Source organism: Schistocerca americana, chromosome 7, assembly GCF_021461395.2.
Source record: "Schistocerca americana isolate TAMUIC-IGC-003095 chromosome 7, iqSchAmer2.1, whole genome shotgun sequence".
Lineage (NCBI taxonomy): Eukaryota > Metazoa > Arthropoda > Insecta > Orthoptera > Acrididae > Schistocerca > Schistocerca americana.
Window position 1 is genome coordinate 390,215,908 of NC_060125.1, and position 23,219 is coordinate 390,239,126.

At 42.9% G+C, this 23,219-nt stretch overlaps 1 protein-coding gene across 1 annotated transcript in view; it reads left to right on the plus strand.

Annotated features, from left to right (window-relative positions):
- Window positions 1-23,219, plus strand: part of LOC124622963 — a 150,738-nt gene that overhangs the window by 27,389 nt on the left and 100,130 nt on the right. The window contains exon 2 of the mRNA XM_047148753.1: window positions 20,483-20,572. Within this exon, the coding sequence (XP_047004709.1) occupies window positions 20,483-20,572 (90 nt within the window). The remainder of the gene's footprint in view (window positions 1-20,482; window positions 20,573-23,219) is intronic.

The window sequence follows — 23,219 nt, forward strand, 5'->3', positions numbered from 1 at the left end:
GCATGCACGGCGTCGCTCGGCCAGTGCACTGACAATGGCAGCGACTCAGCAAGGTCGCTGACTCCACCTAGCAGGCGGCAGCCCAAGATAGCAGTCGCACACAAGCGGAGTCGGACATCGAGGAGTTTACCTACACAGGCGATGGTGGCTGAGCGACTGTAGACCACCAGAGTAGGAAGTCAGTAGTGTCTGAAGTAGACTTGCAGATGCCCCACGGTTTTGTGAGTGCTAATAGAGCAGGATTGGACTCAATGCGAGCAGGAGTCGCAGGTGGTAAGGATAGAGTCCAGGGGCGGTGGCTGATTGTTCCATTTAGACTTACACTCACGTTCAGAAAAAAAAAAAAAAAAAAAAAAAACAGAATACCTTGAGCGGCTAGAGATAGTATGTTAATATTAACAGAACATGAACATTACTAAGTTCTGCAGAAATGATTAGCATGTCAGTCACCTCTGTTCAGCATGTATCCTGTTGTATAGTAGGCACAGGGTCCGCCATCGGCTTCAGTAACGTGTTGCAAGCTAGATGGTATCGACGCGTATAAGGCGCGAATGGCGTCCTCTGGTATAGCCATCCATGCTGCATTCACCTTGTTCCAAACTTCATATGTGGTGGTTGGCAATGCGTCACAGTGCTTCACCCACCGTTTCACTATGTCCCACACTTTTTCGATTGGAGACAAGTCTGGTGATATGACGGGCCAGGACAGAAGGCTGACATTCTGTCACACCAAGAATGGCTTCTGAGGTGTCGTGCATGTTACAGTGTGTCACTCACGTATGTCACACTGGTCACAGGGCCGTGAACACGCACTAGCTGCAATTTCTGGTTGTACCTAATAGCACCCCACACCGTAAGGCCATGAGCTGGCGGTGTATGTCTTGTGCAAATGCAGTCACTGTGATGCCGGTCCCCACGTCTGCGGCGAAGCAAAATGTGGCCATTGTTTTCAAACAAACAGAAGGTGGATTCGTCTGAAGACACTATCTGGTGCCATTCCTGTCCGCAGTGACGTTGTTCGATACAACATTCCCATCAACCATGTTTCTGCACGTTCATCAAAGGTAGACGGAGAAGTGGACGATTTGCACGTAACCCATGCCGTAATAAACGGTTGCGGACTGTTACCTCTGATAGTGTATAATGTGTTACACTGTCCCACTGTTGCACCAGAGGACGCAGATCTGTCATCCAGTGCTGTTTGGGGTGTCGGTCTTTTCGGGGTCCTCTGGGTGATGCGATCCCATGCATCTTGTCGTGTTCTACGGCCTTCCATGGACCGTTCTTCTCACACCCGTTGCGCTGCCGAAACGTTTCATCCCACACGAGCAGCAGTTTCCCAGCTGGATGCGTCATATTCTCTGGAGTCAATGTTGCGCCCTCTTTCAAACTCACTGTTTTACCGTGATATCGATGTTCACCTCGAACCCGCGAACCGACACGTCTCAAATGCTACTCATTTCTGCGGAACATATTAATGTACATTCTCTGTGAGTATGAACGTCCTATATCTAGTCGTTCAAGATGTTATGTTTTTTATGAACATGAGCATATAAACTGGCATAGCCCCCTCCCCCCCCCTCCTTGAACCTGGTGGCTGTCATACTACACACATCCCTTTGGAACGATTAGTATCTACATGTGCTTGGCTCATTCTTGTTTTGTCGAGGCATTAATTCCTGTCTCTTAAGCTGCAACAGAGCCACGGCTTACATGTGTACAATCAAGTCACTCACAACACAGTGCGTTGCCTTTCTGTTGCGTCGACGACGTAAAGATTCTGGTCCTTCTGCTGCCCAAGTTATGTGGTAACAGTAAACATGGTGACACTAATTGTATCAGCAAGTCGCTTCTGATGTTAAGAGACTGGACAGCTGTCACACATGAGTTTTCAGCATCTCTATATGCTTCTCAGCGAGCCCTCAAAATCTAACGCTGGTTATGCCGCTCATATACTATACCATGCCTGACAAAAGCACTAAACACGAACAACGCTACTAGAGTGTGTTAGCCATTCTACCTGTCACAAAGAACTGCAACTTTAGTCATTTACGTGAATGCCGATGATGTCTACATTGTTTCTTTCTGTCCGAAGAGTGGTTTGATACATTTATACACACCAATGTATCCTAGATCAGTCTCTTCATATTTTCATTACTACATCCATAACATACACAACTACACCTACTTACAGTGCTCAAGTCTTAGTCTTCTTCTGTAATTTTTATCTGCCTTCCCTCCCCCCTCCTCCCAAAGACTTTCTTTCGTTATCAAATTAACAATTCCTTGACGCCTCAGATCGTGTCCTACCACCTGTTGCTTCTCTTAGTCAAATCGTGCGTAACACCTTCCGCACCCACATGATTCAGTAAGTTTTCAATAGTAACTCGGTCTGGACATCTAATGATCAGCGTTCTTCTGCAATATCACGTTTCAAAAGTTTATTCCCTGTTGTCTCTGCTGATTTTCCCCGATTCACTTTTATATAAGGTTTCACTGCAGAAAATATTTTCAGGAAAACTTCGCAGTACTTAACTTTCTGTTGAATGTTTAGACATTTTTGTTCAGAAAACATTTTCTTTCTCGTCCTACATTTTACTATCTCTAATACTTCCACTGTCATCAGTTCTTTTGCTTTATTATCCACAAAATCTTTTTTTTTTTTTCAAATTCTTACTTTCCTACCTTTACTGTTCTGTATAAAAGACTAAATGACATGGGGAATAGGCTACTACCCTGTACCACTCTAATCTCAACTCCTGGCTCCCTTCTACTGTATTGTGATGTACTTGGGTATGAACAAAGAAGTATTCTCAGAAAAAAATGAGATGAAATTATCAAAATATTCTGTTCCGTGTAGAAAACTAGATAAAAATTCAAATATATAACATGTATTGTCGAAAACCAACTTCTGCTGCAACATTTAGAGCTGCCTGGACGTAGAAAAACTATTGCCACGTCAAGACGACTCTACATAGCTAGTCTTCCCGTATCATCCTTTAGGATGGATGGGGCTATCTCATCCCTTACTTGCATGAGGTGTTTCCCAACGATGACACTGACACGCTTTACATTTACAATTCAGAAATGCTACAAATCGCACAGTATCATTTCGATTATCTTCGAAAAGAATTTGCCGAGCTCTGCAAGACCTGTCTAATTCGTGCTATCATTCCCTAAACGACGTTCATCAAAATCCTTTGTTATCCTTTATAGCGGAGCAATTAGCGTGGTTGTCAAATGGAAGGTCCCAGTTCGATTTCCTATCTCATCAAAGAACCTACTTTCACAGAAAATCCAGAAAAAAACAACATGTATACAATTCAGAAGCCACGTAAAGGAGAAGAACAGCAACCTAGTTAGCACAGACCAACATTAACTGCTGGGAGGACAGTGCGCTAATCTAGTACCTTAGACTAGCAGCAAATCTGGTATAACATTAACTCTCATACCTCTCAGTACCCCTCGGCATTCGACATGCCGATGTTAACTAACGAACCAGACGCAAAACACTACTAAAGGTACAGACTTGTTTTCCAATGTAACATTTACGTAGTTCGAAGTGTGGCAATTGAGATAAAAAAAATGTACGCGTGCAGGTAATAGTAGAGCTAGCAAAATCTCGTCGCTGAGAGTGGTAGGCTTTTAAAATATCAATTGCTCTTATGATTAGCTGTATAGTAGCTACACCCCGATAGTTTTATCGGCAAGAAATTCCGACGTAGAATGGCATAGTGCGTAGTTTTCAGAAACGCAAAAGAATTTCTCACTTTGTGAACTCATAAAATCCCAAAAATCCATTAAGCTGTCATACAAAAAGAAGAATGTGGCTCTTACATCAAAACGTGAAGTATCTCGTACTTAGAGAACACTGCAATTCCCTACGTAGTCACAACGCACTACGGTCTACGTAAGGAACATACTCCATCGTTTTAGTTCTTGCACGTTACAGTATCACTAAGGAAGAGAGAAGATAAATGCAAGTTACAACACACCATTCTACAAGATTTGTATCAATTCGAATGAAAATACAAAATCATTATGTAATTCGATTTGTCTGCTGCTTATTAAATAATGTTTGCACTAATGTTTAGATAAACGTATTTTTAGCATTTAGCTGCACACACACACCATTACGAATTTTCTGCAGCTTACTGTACAAACCACAATAAATTACACTTACCATTATATTAAAAATAAAATAATTCTTGCCTGTTCGATGCACCAGTGGTGGAAATGCAATGGTTGGACAAAAATACGGAAGCAACGCGAGAAATCCTTGAACATAAATTCAGATGCTAGCCAGGCATACACGTGGCGCCGTTGTACTCGACTACGAGCGGCTCCGGTGCAATCTCCTCAGTACATTGCATGTGTCAGCCGTGGTCAGAATAGTGTTCTGTGTATTGAGTGCATCATGGCGAACCCAAGTCGGAAGGGGGCAAACTCTTGGTGCTTCCGTGAGAAAGGTAGTCGAAGTGTTCGGTGTTTTAAAAAGACACCGTATCGAAGACTTACAGCATGTAAGAAAAGTGGGCAAACATCAACCGCTACGTTACATCGCGGATGAAATTGCGTGCAGAGTGACCGTGACGGACGGTCATTGAACAGGACTGTGACGAAAATTAAGAAGAACAGAGTTACAAAAGTCGCTGCAGAACCGAATGTCACACTTGCGAACCCTGTCAGCACGAAAACAACGCAAAGTGAGGTCCAAAAGCAGATAATCGCAGGGCGAACTGGAATTTCACAACTACATGTCAGTGATACAAATTCCCGTAACTGAAAATGGTGGTGCCGAACCTGTAAAACCTTGACTATAGAGTGATGGAAGAAAGTTATTTGGTCGGATAAGACTCGTTTCACCCCATTTCCAAGTTCTGCCCGAGTTTACGTCCCAAGAGTGAAAAATGGTGGTGGTTTCCTGATGATTTGGGCAGCCATATTGTGGTATTCCATGGGCCCCATGGGTTCTCTGCAAGGTCACATTAATGCCAAGCCTTTCGTGATCATTTTGACTTATCAGGTTCATTGCATGGTACAAAATTTGTTTTCCAGTGGTGACGTAGTGTTCCAAAACCACAGTACCCCGGTTCGCACAGCTCACATCGTCCAAGACTGATTTTGTGCGGCCACCACATTCACCATTTCTCAGTTTCATTCAGCCTTTGTGATTAATTTTGGAGAGAAGTGTTCGTGATCGCTATCCACTTCCATTTTCATTACCTGAAATTATGCAGGAAGAATGATATAAGATTACTTTGAAAAGCATAGAGGGCCTGTATTTATCTACCCCGAGACCACTGGTAGCTGTTTTGAATGCCAACGGTTTTCCTACACCATAGTAGGCATAGTAATGTGTTACGTTTCTGGTGTTCCCATATTTTTTTCCACCCCCAATATGCGGGATCGTCGTCACCATACACTTGTAGACATAAATGATTCCCCCAGTATTCTGAGTCTCATAAGTCCATCACACTGACAGATAGGAAAATATCTGCTTCTTCAAGGGGCACTTACCGTCTACCAGAAACGTCTCAGGCGTAACAAAAATCGTTAAACACAAATAGTCAAGTTAGAGATCTGGGGAATACAAATAGTTCCGCATATCGTTGGACGTCTGTTCTTGCGTTATGAGGGAGGCAGTGTTGCGACCAAGCAGTCCTGTACATGTTAATGTTCTGGAAGACAATCCTGCAGTCACATGGATAACTTAGAAAGCTGATAAACGGCGATGCAATAGTTTCAAATATGCGTTACGCGCAAAACTCCTGACGAATTCAGGAAATTCACGGGCAAACGGAGATCGTTTCGAGCAGATAAATTTCTCACGGTGACGCACAGAACAATCAGTGTATGATCGTGTTGATAAATCTGCAACATGCTTCCTAATGGACATCATCAGTTTTCAACGGCGAGTGCCGATATTTCTCTCAAGAGTGCTACTGATGCTGGTTGAAGGCGTGCACAGCAGAAACGTTACAAGTAGCGAATTCATAGCAATAGTCCCCACGCCCCACGGCGATGTAAACTGCAGGGCTAAAGTAACGCTGAAAGCACACCAGCAATCTTTCGACTGCAGCCCCCTTTGTGTTCCAGCCACATCTCGTTGCCAGAAACAAAGAACGTTGCGAAGCTCTGGCGTGTTCAAGTTTCGCAACAAATGCTGACCTTAATGGAACGAGGTCGGCCTCGCTTTGCGTACCAAAAGGCACAACCCACTGATCCATAATATTTCGGTGTTCCGCTAGAAGCTTAAAACTCCTTTCCCGACTGTAACGCGAGGCAGATTTAGTCTTTCTGTGTAGGGGTGCAATGCTCCTATTGGTTCACCATCACTTTTGACGAATTCTAAATCCGTTACTGATATATTATAGGTACAGATAACGATTCGGTGCGAAAATGGCACTTTTAAAATAAAAACAACTCCTTTGTAACACCGAAAATAAGCTTTTTCTACATTAATGTCGAAATAGACAAATAAGATTTTGAGGACCCCCGTCAGACGCAGAATGAGTATATCAGTTCTTACAGCATACACTGACAACCTCTTAAATGGGGGGACACTTCTATAGAACATTAGCAAAACAATAAGAGATTCATTTTGACATTTACTTATGTAGGTAAAACTATTTTAATACTCCATTAACAAATGAACTGATATATTATATATTATAGGTACAGATAACGATTCGGTGCAAAAATGGCACTTTTAAAATAAAAGCAACTCCTTTGTAACACCGAAAATAAGCTTTTTCTACATTAAAGTCGAAATAGACAAATAAGATTTTGAGGACCCCCGTCAGACGCAGAATGAGTATATCAGTTCTTACAACATACACTGACAACCTCTTAAATGGGGGGGAAACTTCTATAGAAATTAGCAAAACAATAAGAGATTCATTTTGACATTTACTTATGTAAGTAAAACTATTTTAATACTCCATTAACAAATGAACATCATCATACTGGGTATGATATATTTCACCGTGATCCAATTGCAAAAAACCTAGGAACAAGAGCCAATTTAATTTTAAAATGTAACGATATCCATTTAGTATTATACGTTTTATCACGATTAGTTCTCAAAAAATATAGCAACAAGAGCCAGCTCGATTAGTGAAAGTGTTCAAGATGTCCTACTGCGATCCTTTTTCTCGAAAATTATTGCTTAGGTGTGTCTGATAAAATGTTCGTTTAACCCGAGAGAGGTCGAACACTTTGTTCCCGAGAATAGAGGAGGGCTCAACTTTACAGCATCTTATTTCCAGATTCTGAACTGGCCATGTACGTCCTAAAGTCGCATAATGTCACATTTTCAAAAACCTGAGGAATCTATATGGCTAGATTTAAACGCACTGAAGATAGCTATTCAATAGCTGTAATATAGTTATGCAGTAAAAAAAAGAAAAAAAAGAGATTAGGTTTGCGACTGACTGCTAAATCCAGTTTTCTCTTTCACCCAATTTGTGTATCGCTCTCTTGTTCGGTTTCAGGAAGCCAAATGCCAGAACACATTTGGTGAGCCTCTTGAATTTGTGCGTGCAACTGTCCGATTGGCTAACTTCAGTGCTAATTAACTGAAAAGCGGTGCAACGCATCGAATCTTTTTATTCACAATTATTTCTGAGGGCAGCTTACCCTGCAATACCCATACAAGCTTTGCAAACTATTTCCGATGACTCTGTATACAGGGCGGTCCATTGATAGTGACCGGGCCAATTATCTCATGAAATAAGCATCAAACGAAAAAACTACAAAAAACCAAACTCGTCTAGCTTGAAGGGGCAAACCAGAAGGCGTCATGGTTGGCCCGCTAGATGGCGCTGCCATGGGTCAAACGGATATCAACTGCGTTTTTTTAAATAGGTACCTCCATTTTTATTACATATTCGTGTAGTACGTAAAGAAATATGAATGTTGTAGTTGGACCACTTTTTTCGATTTGTGATAGATGGCGCTGTAACAGTCACAGACGCATAACTGCGTGGTATTACGTAACATTCCGCCAGTGCGAACGGTATTTGCTTCGTGATACACCCGTGTTAAAATGGACCGTTTACCAATTGCGGAAAAGGTCGATATCGTGTTGATGTATGGCTATTGTGATCAAAATGCCCAATGGGCGTGTGCTATGTGTACTCCTCGGTATCCTGGGCGACATCATACAAGTTACCGGACCGTTCGCCGGAAAGTTACGTTATTTAAGGAAACAGGAAGTGTTCAGCCACATGTGAAACGTCAACCACAACCTGCAACAAATAATGATGCCCACGTAGGTGTATTAGCTGCTGTCGCGGCTAATCCGTACATCAGTAGCAGACAAATTGCGCGAGAATCGGGAATCTCAAAAACGCCGGTGTTGATAATGCTACATCAACATCGATTGCACCCGTACCTTATTTGTATGCACCAGGAATTGCATGGCGACGACTTTGAACGTCGTGTACAGTTCTGCCACTGGGCACAAGGGAAATTACGGGATGTCAGATTTTTTGCACGCGTTCTATTTAGCGAAGAAGGGTCATTCACCAACAGCGGTAACGTAAACCAGCATAATAAGCACTATTGGGCAACGGAAAATCCACGATGGCTGCGACAAGTGGAACATCAGCGACCTCGGCGGGTTAATGTATGGTGTGTCATTATGGGAGGAAGGATAATTGCCCCCATTTTAGAGATGGCAATCTAAATGGTGCAATGTATGTTGATTTCCTACGTAATGTTCTACCGATGTTACTACAAGATGTTTCACTGCGTGACAGAATGGCGATGTACTTCCAATATGATGGATGTCCGACTCATAACTCGCTACGGTTGAAGCGGTATTGAATAGCATATTTCATGACAGGTAGATTGGTCGGCGAAGCACCACATCATGAACCGCACGTTCACCGGATCTGATGTCCCCGGATTTCTTTCTGTGGGGAAAGAAGGTTATTTGCCATCGTGATCCACCGACAAAGGCTGACAACATGCGTCAGCGCATTGTCAATGCATGTGCGAAGATTACGGAAGGCGAACTACTCGCTGTTGAGAGGAATGTCGTTACACGTATTGCCAAATGTATTGAGATTGACGGACATCATTTTGAGCATTTATTGCATTAATGTGTTATTTACAGGTAATCACGGTGTAACAGCATGCGTTCTCAGAAATGATAAGTTCACAAAGGTACTTGTATCACATTGGAACAACCGAAATAAAATGTTTAAACGTACCTACGTTCTGTATTTTAATTTAAAACACTTACCTGTTACCAACCGTAAGTCTAAAATTGTGAGCCATATGTTTGTGACTATTACAGCGCTATCCATCAGAAAGCGAAAAAAGTGGTCCAATTCATATATAATAAAAAATGGGGGTTCCTATTTTAAGAAACGCAGTTGATATCTTTTTGGCCTATGGCAGCGCCATCTAGCGGGCCAACCATAGCGTCATCTGGTTTCTCCCTTCAAGCTAGACAAGTTTCGTTCTTTGTAGTTTTTTCGTTTGACGCTTATTTCGTGAGATATTTGGCCCTGTCACTATCAATGGACCACCCTGTATACGGGATGTCTCTCCTAAGTGGCGTCAGGCGCATTTTGCTCGGTGTTTCAGCAGACATTTGCAATTTCTTTTTTACATTACGTAGCTAGACCCAGCCCACCTAAATACTGCTCGTCACGTCTTTCATGCGACGCCCAGTGCCGACTGAAAACGTCGGTTTCTTCCCCGTTGCAATCAAAATGATTTTTAAAGCGGAAATTTACGTGCCCGTTCGATAGAGCGGTCCCAGCTTAGTCCAATGCGATATTTATTTTATCGATACACGTTGACATGGACAGAATAACCAGTACTGCAGCAGCGACAGCACTGCCCTGGCTCACGCTGACTGCTGCCGCCAAGCATGCAGCGCTTTTTCCTTGCCTTTTATGCTTCGTGTTTTACTCTCCCCGTTAATACATATCGTTGAAACAAATGTCGCACTGTACTAATCTGGGAACGCTCTATTGAATAACCAAGTAACATTCCGCTTTAAAAAGCCATTTTGTTGGTAACGGGGAACCAACCGATGTTTTCCGTCGACACTGGAGGCCCCACGAAAGACGCGATGAGCAGTATTTGCCTGGGTTCATTCCACCTGCACACTACGAATAGGAAGATGCAAGTATGTGCTGGAACACCAATGAAAATAGACCTGACAACTGTTAGGAGAGACACCCTGTATACAGGGTGAACCAGAACTTCACCGACAAACTTTCAGAGGTTGTTGAGGAACACATTCTGAATATTTTGGTATAACGGACCCAGCCGCTCGTTAGAGTTATTTCATTCCGTTTGGTTTCTTGCCCCAAATAGTTACGTATCTGTTTTTCACTGCGACGGTATTTACATACAGGCTTTTCCCCTGTTCTGAAAGTATTTTCTCGGAGAAAAACGGGTAAGTCGGATAACAAACTAAATACATCTACATCCGCATGCGCACTGCAGAAGCCACCGCCCGGAGCGTGGCGGAGGGTTCCTTGTACAACTAATAGCCATTTCCTTTCCTGTTCCATTAGCGAATAGAGCAAGGGAGAAACGACTACCTGTGTGCCTAAGCACGAGCTCTAGTTTCTCTAACTTTGTTTTCGTGGGTCCATACCCGAAATGTACGTTGGGTACAGTAGATTCGTTCTGTAGCCAGTTTCGAAGACTGCTTCTATGAATTTTCTCATTAGTGTCCTGGGAGAACAACGCCATCTTCCTTCCACGAATTCGCAATTTTTTACGAAGATACTACGTAATACTCACGTATTGGTCGAACCTAGCGGTAAAAAATCTCGCTGCCCGCCTCTGAGTTGCTTCGATGTCTTCCTTTAGCTTGACTTGATGCGGATCCCAAACACTCGAGCAATACTTAAGAATGGATTGCATTAATGTTCTATACTCGATTTCCTTTACAGATGAACCACACTTTACTAAAATCCTCCCTGTAAAACCGAGGTCGACCGTACGCCTTCCCTACTACAGTCCTTGTGTGCTCGTTCCATTCCATATGGCTTTGCAAAGTTTCGCCCAGGTATTTCATCGACGTTACTATGCGAAGTAGTACACGAACAGTACGTATCCTACTCATCTGCATTAATTTACTTTTTTCTACCTTTAGAGCAAGCTGCCATTAATCAAAGCAACTAGAAATTTTGTCTAATCATCTTGTATCTTGCTACGGTCACTCAACGACGCCATCTTCCCGTACAACATGGCATCTTCAGCAAACATCCACAGACTGCTGCTCACCCGTCCGTCACATCATTTATGTATACCGAGTGGCTCACCTGAAACTTCAGCGCAAATATTGCCGAAATGGAGAGTGCTGTTGTCGTGCGGTTTTCACGGTACGGATTGGTAGTCAGGAGATGATATCGTTAGCCAATAAGTATGTTCTAATAATACTTACCCCCATGAACCATGGACCTTGCCGTTGGTGGGGAGGCTTGCGTGCCTCAGCGATACAGATAGCCGTACCGTAGGTACAACCACAACGTAGGGGTATCTGTTGAGAGGCCAGACAAACGTGTGGTTCCTGAAGAGGGGCAGCAGCCTTTTCAGTAGTTGCAAGGGCAACAGTCTGGATGATTGACTGATCTGGCCTTGTAACAATAACCAAAACGGCCTTGCTGTGCTGGTACTGCGAACGGCTGAAAGCAAGGGGAAACTACGGCCGTAATTTTTCCCGAGGGCATGCAGCTTGACTGATTAAATGATGATGGCGTCCTCTTGGGTAAAATATTCCGGAGGTAAAATAGTCCCCCATTCGGATCTCCGGGCGGGGACTACTCAAGAGGATGTCGTTATCAGGAGAAAGAAAACTGGCGTTCTACGGATCGGAGCGTGGAATGTCAGATCCCTTAATCGGGCAGGTAGGTTAGAAAATTTAAAAAGGGAAATGGATAGGTTAAAGTTAGATATTGTGGGAATTAGTGAAGTTCGGTGGCAGGAGGAACAAGACTTCTGGTCAGGTGACTAGAGGGTTATAAACACAAAGTCAAATAGGGGTAATGCAGGAGTAGGTTTAATAATGAATAGGAAAATAGGAATGCGGGTAAGCTACTACAAACAGCATAGTGAACGCATTATTGTGGCCAAGATAGATACGAAGCCTACACCTACTACAGTAGTACAAGTTTATATGCCAACTAGCTCTGCAGATGACGAAGAAATTGAAGAAATGTATGATGAAATAAAAGAAATTATTCAGATAGTGAAGGGAGACGAAAATTTAATAGTCATGGGTGACTGGAATTCGAGTGTAGGAAAAGGGAGAGAAGGAAACGTAGTAGGTGAATATGGATTGGGGCTAAGAAATGAAAGAGGAAGCCGCCTGATAGAATTTTGCACAGAGCACAACTTAATCATAGCTAACACTTGGTTTAAGAATCATGATAGAAGGTTGTATACATGGAAGAACCCTGGAGATACCAAAAGGTATCAGATAGATTATATAATGGTAAGACAGAGATTTAAGAACCAGGTTTTAAATTGTAAGATATTTCCAGGGGCAGATGTGGACTCTGACCACAATCTATTGGTTATGACCTGTAGATTAAAACTGAAGAAACTGCAAAAAGGTGGGAATTTAAGGAGATGGGACCTGGATAAACTGAAAGAACCAGAGGTTGTACAGAGTTTCAGGGAGAGCATAAGGGAACAATTGAAAGGAATGGGGGAAAGAAATACAGTAGAAGAAGAATGGGTAGCTCTGAGGGATGAAGTAGTGAAGGCAGCAGACGATCAAGTAGGTAAAAAGAAGAGGGTTAGTAGAAATCCTTGGGTAACAGAAGAAATATTGAATTTAATTGATGAAAGGAGAAAATATAAAAATGCAGTAAATGAAGCAGGCAAAAAGGAATACAAACGTCTCAAAAATGAGATCGACAGGAAGTGCAAAATGGCTAAGCAGGTATGGCTAGAGGACAAATGTAAGGATGTAGAGGCTTATCTCACTAGGGGTAAGATAGATACTGCCTACAGGAAAATTGAAGAGACCTTTGGAGATAAGAGAACCACATGTATGAACATCAAGAGCTTAGATGGAAACCCAGTTCTAAGCAAAGAAGGGAAAGCAGAAAGGTGGAAGGAGTATATAGAGGGTCTATACAAGGGCGATGCACTTGAGGACAATATTATGGAAATGGAAGAGGATGTAGATGAAGATAAAATGGGAGATACGATACTGCGTGAAGAGTTTGACAGAGCACTGAAGGACCTGAGTCGAAACAAGTCCCCCGGAGTAGACAACATTCCATTGGAACTACTGACGGCCTTGGGAGAGCCAGTCCTGTCAAAACTCTACCATCTGGTGAGCAAGATGTATGAAACAGGCGAAATACCCTCAGACTTCAAGAAGAATAAAATAATTCCAATCCCAAAGAAAGCAGGTGTTGACAGATGTGAAAATTACCGAACAATCAGTTTAATAAGCCACAGCTGCAAAGTACTAACACGAATTCTTTACAGACGGATGGATAAACTACACTCCTGGAAATGGAAAAAAGAACACATTGATACCGGTGTGTCAGACCCACCATACTTGCTCCGGACACTGCGAGAGGGCTGTACAAGCAATGATCACACGCACGGCACAGCGGACACACCAGGAACCGCGGTGTTGGCCGTCGAATGGCGCTAGCTGCGCAGCATTTGTGCACCGCCGCCGTCAGTGTCAGCCAGTTTGCCGTGGCATACGGAGCTCCATCGCAGTCTTTAACACTGGTAGCATGCCGCGACAGCGTGGACGTGAACCGTATGTGCAGTTGACGGACTTTGAGCGAGGGCGTATAGTGGGCATGCGGGAGGCCGGGTGGACGTACCGCCGAATTGCTCAACACGTGGAGCGTGAGGTCTCCACAGTACATCGATGTTGTCGCCAGTGGTCGGCGGAAGGTGCACGTGCCCGTCGACCTGGGACCGGACCGCAGCGACGCACGGATGCACGCCAAGACCGTAGGATCCTACGCAGTGTCGTAGGGGACCGCACCGCCACTTCCCAGCAAATTAGGGACACTGTTGCTCCTGGGGTATCGGCGAGGACCATTCGCAACCGTCTCCATGAAGCTGGGCTACGGTCCCGCACACCGTTAGGCCGTCTTCCGCTCACGCCCCAACATCGTGCAGCCCGCCTCCAGTGGTGTCGCGACAGGCGTGAATGGGGAGACGAATGGAGACGTGTCGTCTTCAGCGATGAGAGTCGCTTCTGCCTTGGTGCCAATGATGGTCGTATGCGTGTTTGGCGCCGTGCAGGTGAGCGCCACAATCAAGACTGCATACGACCGAGGCACACAGGGCCAACACCCGGCATCATGGTGTGGGGAGCGATCTCCTACACTGGCCGTACACCACTGGTGATCGTCTAGGGGACACTGAATAGTGCACGGTACATCCAAACCGTCATCGAACCCATCGTTCTACCATTCCTAGACCGGCAAGGGAACTTGCTGTTCCAACAGGACAATGCACGTCCGCATGTATCCCGTGCCACCCAACGTGCTCTAGAAGTTGTAAGTCAACTACCCTGGCCAGCAAGATCTCCGGATCTGTCCCCCATTGAGCATGTTTGGGACTGGATGAAGCGTCGTCTCACGCGGTCTGCACGTCCAGCACGAACGCTGGTCCAACTGAGGCGCCAGGTGGAAATGGCATGGCAAGCCGTTCCACAGGACTACATCCAGCATCTCTACGATCGTCTCCATGGGAGAATAGCAGCCTGCATTGCTGCGAAAGGTGGATATACACTGTACTAGTGCCGGCATTGTGCATGCTCTGTTGCCTGTGTCTATGTGCCTGTGGTTCTGTCAGTGTGATCATGTGATGTATCTGACCCCAGGAATGTGTCAATAAAGTTTCCCCTTCCTGGGACAATGAATTCACGGTGTTCTTATTTCAATTTCCAGGAGTGTAGTAGAAGCCGACCTCGGGGAAGATCAGTTTGGATTCCGTAGGAATACTGGAACACGTGAGACAATATTGACCTTACGACTTATCTTAGAAGAAAGATTAAGGAAAGGCAAACCTACGTTTCTAGCATTTGTAGACTTAGAGAAAGCTTTTGACAATGATGACTGGAATACTCTCTTTCAAATTCTAAAGGTGGCAGGGGTAAAACACAGGGAGCGAAAGGCTATTTACAACTTGTACAGAAACCAGATGGCAGCTATAAGAGTTGAGGGACATGAAAGGGAAGCAGTGGTTGGGAAGGGAGTAAGACAGGGTTGTAGCCTCTCCCCGATGTTATTCAATCTCTATATTGAGCAAGCAGTAAAGGAAACAAAAGAAAAATTTGGAGTAGGTATTAAAATCCATGGAGAAGAAATAAAAACTTTGAGGTTCGCCGATGACATTGTAATTCTGTCAGAGACAACAAAGGACTTCGAAGAGCAGTTGAACGGAATGGAAGGTGTCTTGAAGGGAGGATATAAGATGAACATCAACAAAAGCAAAACGAGGATAATGGAATGTAGTCGAGTTAAGTCGGGTGATGCTGAGGGTATTAGATTAGGAAAAGAGACACTTAAAGTAGTAAAGGAGTTTTGCTATTTGGGGAGCAAAATAACTGATGATGGACGAAGTAGAGAGGATATAAAATGTAGACTGGCAATGGCAAGGAAAGCGTTTCTGAAGAAGAGAAATTTGTTAACATCGAGTATAGATTTAAGTGTCCGGATATTTCTGAAAGTATTTGTATGGAGTGTAGCCATGAATGGAAGTGAAACATGGACGGTAAATAGTTTGGACAAGAAGAGAATAGAAGCTTTTGAAATGTGGTGCTACAGAAGAATGCTGAAGATTAGATGGGTAGATCACATAACTAATGAGGAAGTATTGAATAGGATTGGGGAGAAGAGAAGTTTGTGGCACAACTTGACCAGAAGAAGGGATCGGTTGGTAGGACATGTTCTGAGGCATCAAGGGATCACCAATTTAGTATTGGAAGGCAGCGTGGAGGGTAAAAATCGTAGGGGGAGACCAAGAGATGAATACACTAAGCAGATTCAGATGGATGTAGGTTGCAGTAGGTACTGGGAGATGAAGAAGCTTGCACAGGATAGAGTAGCATGGAGAGCTGCATCAAACCAGTCTCAGGACTGAAGACCACAACAATAATACTTAGAATGTGTACTTTTGTACTGAGACACACTTTTTAAATAGGACAATGTCTGTTTACATTAACAAACTAAAAGTAGGGTAAATTACGTCAGTGGTGCTTCTGCAGAATTCTAGCGCGGAAACGCTAGCACTTGTGCAGCAGCCGTTCCACACCAGACTGTAAACGTGTACTACCGCTGCCGGTGGTCATTTTGAACACAACCTGTGATGGTCAGTTGTCTCGTTACTGGTCAGGAACCACACAACAAGTGTACGGGCTTGTGTTGTTCTTTAGTGGGTGCTACCACAGGTATTGAGTAAGTGGCATTGTCGGAACTTCTCCAAAATACGATAACTCGTAAGCGACTCGTTCTAGAATCCTGGAACAAACACAACTGACATTCTAATTAACCCTACTTTTAGTTTATTAACGCCAATAGGCATTGTTCCATTTAAAAAACAGTGTTTTTGCACAAAAATTACACTTTATATTGTTGATTGGCTAACAATACGATCCCCTGACTAATCCATTCTGTGAAAACAGCACATTAGTAGCACTTTCCATTTCCACAATATTTGCAGTACAAATTTTAGGTGATTCGTCATGTAAATGGAGCAAGAGTAGGTCTATCACATTTCCTTGGGGCACTCCCGATGACACCCCTGTCTCTGGCGAACACTCGCCGCCGAAAACAATGCACTGCGTCTCTTACTTGGGAAGTATTCGAGTCAGTCACACATCTGGGTACCTACTCCGTATGCTCGTATCTTCGTTAACAGTCTGCGGTGGGGCACCGTGTCGAACACTTTTCGGCAATTAGGACTAAGGAATCTGCCTGTTGCTCTCCATCCATGGTATGTAGGATATCAATTCGGAAAAGAGCAACTGGGTTCCTCAAGAGAGATGCTTTCTAAAACACTGCAGCAGCTTTTCTGTCTCAAGGAAATTTATTACTTTCGAACTGAGAATATGTTTAACAATTCTGCAGCAAACCTATGTTAAGGATATTGGTCAGTAATTTTGCGGGTCCGTTCTTTTACGCTTCACGTAACCTATACATGAGTCACCTGCCCTTTTTTCCAGTCGCTTGAGACTTTGCATTGGACAATAGATCCGCCATAAATGCAAGCTAAGTAAGGGGCCGAACAGTAGTCTCTGTAAAACCGACTTGGAGTTCCATCCGGACCTGGCGACGTATTTGTTTTCAGTTGTTTCTGTTGCTTCTCCACACCACGAATCCCAACTACTATGTCCTCCATACGGGCGTCTGCACGACGGTGAGACGACGGTATGTTTTATGATTTCGTAAACGAGAAATTTAAAACTTCAATGTTCCTTCTATTATCTTCTATTGCGACGTCAGACTGGATAGAAGACTTGATCTCCTTAGCAATTTCATGAGAACCAGAAGTCACTCTGTTAGGGAGTGACATTGGTAGTAGTACTGGTAGTACTGGTAGTAGTCATATGCCTCGCACATCGTTCCTTTTACAGATGAACGAATCTCTAACAGCTTTTGCCTGTCGTCATTTGCGCGTTCTTTTCTAAACCGAGAGTACAACAGTCTCTGTTTGCTCGGCATTTTTCCGAATTTTGTTATTAAACAACTGTGGGTCTTTTCTACCCTTAATCCACTACTCGGATCAAATTCTCCACAGCAGGATTTACAATGTGTTTCAACTTTACCCATAATTCCTCTACATTCACTGTAATGGAACTAAATTATGTCCACACATTTGGATGCTAACAGCTACTTATCCGCTCTTTCTTGCGTAAATACTCTCCTAGCCTTAATGATGGATTTATTAACTTTAGTAGCCATAATCACCGTGACGATATCGTGATCACTAATCCCTGTATCGATACTCACACCGTTCATGAGTCAGGCTTGTTTGTAGCTACAAGGTCTAAAATATTTCTATTGTGAGTGTGGACTGTTCTACCAGCTGCTCAAGACAGTTTTCAGAAGACAGTGGTCAAAAGTACTTCACAAGATTGTCCGTCTGTACCAACTGCACTGAATCTACTGACCTCCCAGTCTACAGGGTGTTACAAAAAGATGAGGCCAAACTTTCAGGAAACATTCCTTAAACACAAATAAAGAAAAGATGTTATGTGGACATGTGTCCGGAAACGCTTAATTTCCATGTTAGAGCTCATTTTAGTTTCGTCCACCTACGCTCAATGGAGCACGTTATCATGATTTCATACGGGATACTCTACCTGTGCTGCTAGAACATGTGCCTTTATAAGTACGACACAACATGTGGTTCATGCGCGATGGAGCTGCTGCACATTTCAGTCGAAGTGTTCGTACGCTTCTCAACAACAGATCCGGTGACCGATGGATTGGTAGAGGCAGACCAATTCCATGGCCTCCACGCTGTCCTGACCTCAACCCTCTTGAATTTCGTTTATGGGGGCATTTGAAAGCTCTTGTCTACGCAACCCCGGTACCAAATGTAGAGACTCTTCGTGCTCTCATTGTGGACGGCTGTGATACAATACGCCATTCTCCAGGGCTGCATCAGCGCAACAGGGATTCCATGCGACGGAGGGTGGATACATGTATCCTCGCTAACGGTGGACATTTTGAACATTTCCTGTAACAAAGTGTTTGAAGTCACGCTGGTACGTTCTGTTGCTGTGTGTTTCCATTCCATGATTAATGTGATTTGAAGAGAAGTAATAAAATGAGTTCTCACATGGAAAGTAAGCGTTTCCGGACACATGTCCACATAACATATTTTCTTTCTTTGTGTGTGAGTAATGTTTCCTGAAAGTTTGGCCGTACCTTTTTGTAACACCCTGTATATTCGCTGTACTAAAGTCCCCTCAAGCTAATATTGCATGATTTTGGTATTTCTGCTTTCTTCCGTTAGTTATAAAACTGTCGCAGTGGAATCAGGTGGTAGGTGAAAACATACAACAATTAACTTGATTTCACCAGTTCTGTTAAACGCTTCCAGATAACTTCACAGTCAGATTCAATTTCGACCTCGATACACATAATTCTTTTGCCGACTGCAGTTAACACTCTCTCTTCTTATGGCATCTAATCCATCTGTTCGATGCTTGTTCTAAGCCTAGCTAAATATTTCAGAGCTTTCTACTTCGGGTTTTATCGAGTTCTCAATTCCGAGAGTAATTTGAGCGTGACTACTTTCCTGGAGAGCAGCAAATTCAGCAAATTTATAACGAATATTTCGACAGTTTACTGATAACATTTTGACAGTCCAAGCGCCTTTATTCAGAACGTGGCTTGACTTCACTCTCTGCCTATCCAGCAAAACCCCCTTCTGCACTCCACAAGTACTCTGCTGTCCGAGTAGCTGCTTCCTTTGTGTTGTGTACTGCTAACCTATCAAGCGGCGTACTACAGTTCTTCATTCCGTAACGTAGGTCCTGAAATAAATCATAATTACATTATTACACTGTAGCAAGCCTCCGGAGAGAGTGGGTCCCTGATACCAAAATACTTACGGTGGTTTTTTCTGAAAGAAATTGCCGCTGTTTGACTATTAATCGTTAATATATTTTACAGAGTCAAGATGGCGGCTTTGTAGCCATTCTCAAGTGCATGTTGAAACGTTGAAATATGTCTTACCTGTCTGTTACAAGTCATCTTCGAAAATCATTTCAGCATGCACTTGAGAAATCCGAAATCGTGACTGTGTAAAATAAATGAACAGTTAACAGTCAAATGGCGGAAATTTCTTTCAAAAAATTCTATGTGACTATGGTCCCCCTCGAAGGAAAAGGATCATTAACTCAAGAAGACATCCTTGAACAATCTCTGAACGTTTGTCGGTGGAGTACTGGTTCACCTTGTATCAGAATGTTAGTGTTACTGGAAGGAGGTGAGAGATTTTCAACGCCTCTGAGCGTACGCGCGCAATTTTTCTCTGTGCGAAATAGTAAGACTTGCATATATTTCTGCAATTTGGTTTTTTCAATGTGTAATCTCATTTTGGTACATATTTACGTTGAAAAAAATTATTTATGCTGATACAGATGATTACCAAACTGTGCATTCGAAAGTGTGTGTGTGTGTGTGTGTGTGTGTGTGTGTGTGTGTGTGTCTGTGTGTGTGTGTGTGTGTGTGTGCGAGCACGCGCTTAATATCACGTGTGTATTTTTGTATGTGCTTTTCAGTATGCTTCAACATGATTTTTAACTAAGTAGCTCAAAGTGTTCACTGAATATCTGTTGAATCACTGACTTCTTGGTCTTTTGGCTACTCCTCTTATTTCCTGGGAATGACATGCCAAATGAAACCATTTTAACGTACCATGTGCATTGTGACGAATCAGATTAGTTGGGGTGTGAGCACGACAGTATGTACCAGTGATCAAGTGCTTTCTTGTGTTCCAGGCGATAAGGGAATATCCAAGTTGAAAAAGACCTCGAGCCTCTTCCCGCACCCACGTATTGGTCGATCCGAGTTCATCAATCATGAAGCAGGTGAGTGTCCTCTATGACACATAACTTAATGTGCAAGGTCCGCATTTCTGGAACAGGAAGATTTCACCTACCGGAATTTTTGAGGGTGCCTCTGAGACATTTTATTGTGGAACTGACAAAATTATTTTAAAGAAACTTGAAGTTAACATAATTAGAAATTTGTGTCGTTAACTAACCACAACTGTGAGATATTTATAGGAAAGCAGTTTCATTTTCTACCACCTCTATTTATTATATTTATTCTTGACCGTTTTTGGTTATTTCAACCATCATCAACTGCAAGGGAATTTGTATGTTGTTGATTTACAAATGCTTATTCCTCATAGAAGAGACTTTAGTATACCCAATGTAACAATGACGAAAAGTGGAATGCAACCTAACTTGATTTTGACATTGTGTTGAAAACTTAAGTAAGTCGCCATTTATCCGTCAGAAGTGCATGTGCGATTTACCTATGTTTTTCAAGATATTGTCAAAATTGGTTACGTCGCATTCCATGTCTATTCATTGTTGCATTGGCTATACAAAAGTGTTTTTTTTTATGAGAAACATGTATTTTTAAACCAATAGATGATGTATTTCTCTTGCTGTTGAAATAACGTTCAAGAATAAATAAAACATACACAGCAGATGGCAAACAGAAATGATTTTCTATAAATGAATGTTTATGGTTGATTTTAGGATCCGGCAGCAAACCTAAGGAGACTACTAGAAAATGAATCACTTCAAATTTAAATAATATCAAACAAAAGATCATGTTACTTAGCTTATGCAGCTCTCATGATAAATGTTTTTCTGAGTGGGGATAAATAACTACTGCCTTTCCACAGGGTAGAATTCTAAGATCACTCCTGTTCTTGTCTATATGAACGCTCTTCCATCTAAGACTGATAAAGCAAAAATAGTGCTCTTTCCTGTTGAAGCAAGCATCATGGTCATGACTAAGACAGCTGCAAAAACAGTATCGGCAATAAATGAAATATTCAAAAGTATTAATGACTGATTCATGGTAAACGGCATGTCAGTTAATTTAGAAAGAGAAAAAAAACAGTTCATACAAGTAAGGCAAGATACGTGATTATCAAAAACATTATAGCAAGAGGGGAAGTAAATAGATAAACTGATTACTCAGTGGGTTCCATTGGATGCACAGCAGGCGAATTTGGTCGCCAAGAACTCACTACAATGCTTCTCAGACCACCGTAGCACGGTTCTGGCTCCGAGACACGGACAGTTATACTGCTGAAAATCAGCTTAGCCACAACCTAGTGGATTGTTACCAGAAAGAACTCTGCAGTCGTATTTTTTGCACTGCTTTGAAACCTACTTGCAGATTAAAACTGTATGCCAAATGTCCACAGTTTCTTTCCTCCAGGAGGCCTAGTCCTGCGAAGTATGCAGAACTTCTATGAAGTTTGAAAGGAAGGACATGCAAGGTTCAGCTTCGGGGTCAGCACACAGGCGAGAAAGATTCATTCGAATCCCATAATTGATTGAGAGAATTACTAGTTCCTAAGTAGGAGACGAGAGAAAACTTCATTGAAAGTCTCATAAAAACGTTCTCTGAAAAGTGCCTAGAGCAGATAGGTCGACACGCTATCCATGACGGAAATATATTGGACTTATTGACAACAAAGAGACCAGAGCAGTTTGAGGGTGTTCACACAGAGTCTCGGATCAGTGATCGCGGTGGAGTTGTAGCAATAATGGGCACCACTTTATGAAGGGCTGGAAAAGCAAGCAGAAAAGTTCACAGGTTCAGTAAAACAGATGTATATGAGGTTATCTAGTTTACCAGACAAGAAATAGAATTATTTGATTCAGGCAGTGAAGAAATCAAGAAATTGATGTAAGCTGATACGAAGAGTCAACGAGCCTCTAGAGAAATGGGTACCTAACTGACCGATTAGAGATGGTAGAGTCATCCTACAGTTTTATAGACAAGTTCAGGAAATTTCTGAAGAAACACCGCCCACAATAGGCCTTGAGGAATTGTAACTGACACAGGTATATTCATAAAGAATATGCCATTGTGCAGCGGAGTTTGCGCTGATTTCTTGAAATGCCTCACAGATTAAAATTGTTCGCCAGGAAGCGACTGCAACTTTTAGCCTTGAATTTAGCGAGCAATGTTCTTATCGAAAAATACGTTTAGGCACGAACCTCAGCTTCAGTTGTAGTCGAAATAGATTAGCAGTGGATCTTGTGTGGGGCTGGAAGCAGACTTGAAGTCTTAGGGGAATCAAAGGTGGTGTGGCTGGTCCTGGTCGTGAGTAGTTGCTGCAACTCAGTAGACACCCTGTTCGGCTGCGGTCGAGGGCGGGGGGCACTGTCGTGCTGCTTACGTCATCCAGGGAGTTAAAAACATTCCAGGGACTAATAGTGGTCCCCCACGTTTAAGTGGTGCTGCGGCTGTTACGGAAATAAAAGAAAAGAAAACAGGCTTGATAACTTTGGGCCTTTCCTGGTGGGCCGCTTATTTGAACTCTACTGTCACTGATAAGGGGTAATGGGTGAGTGTTAGGAAGAGGTAAGGTACAAGGGATAAATTTAAGATATTAGCAGAAAATTTTTACTAACTTATTCTTCTACTAAATCTCACACACACGTATATATATAATTCTCAATTCGGTATTAAAAAAAGAAA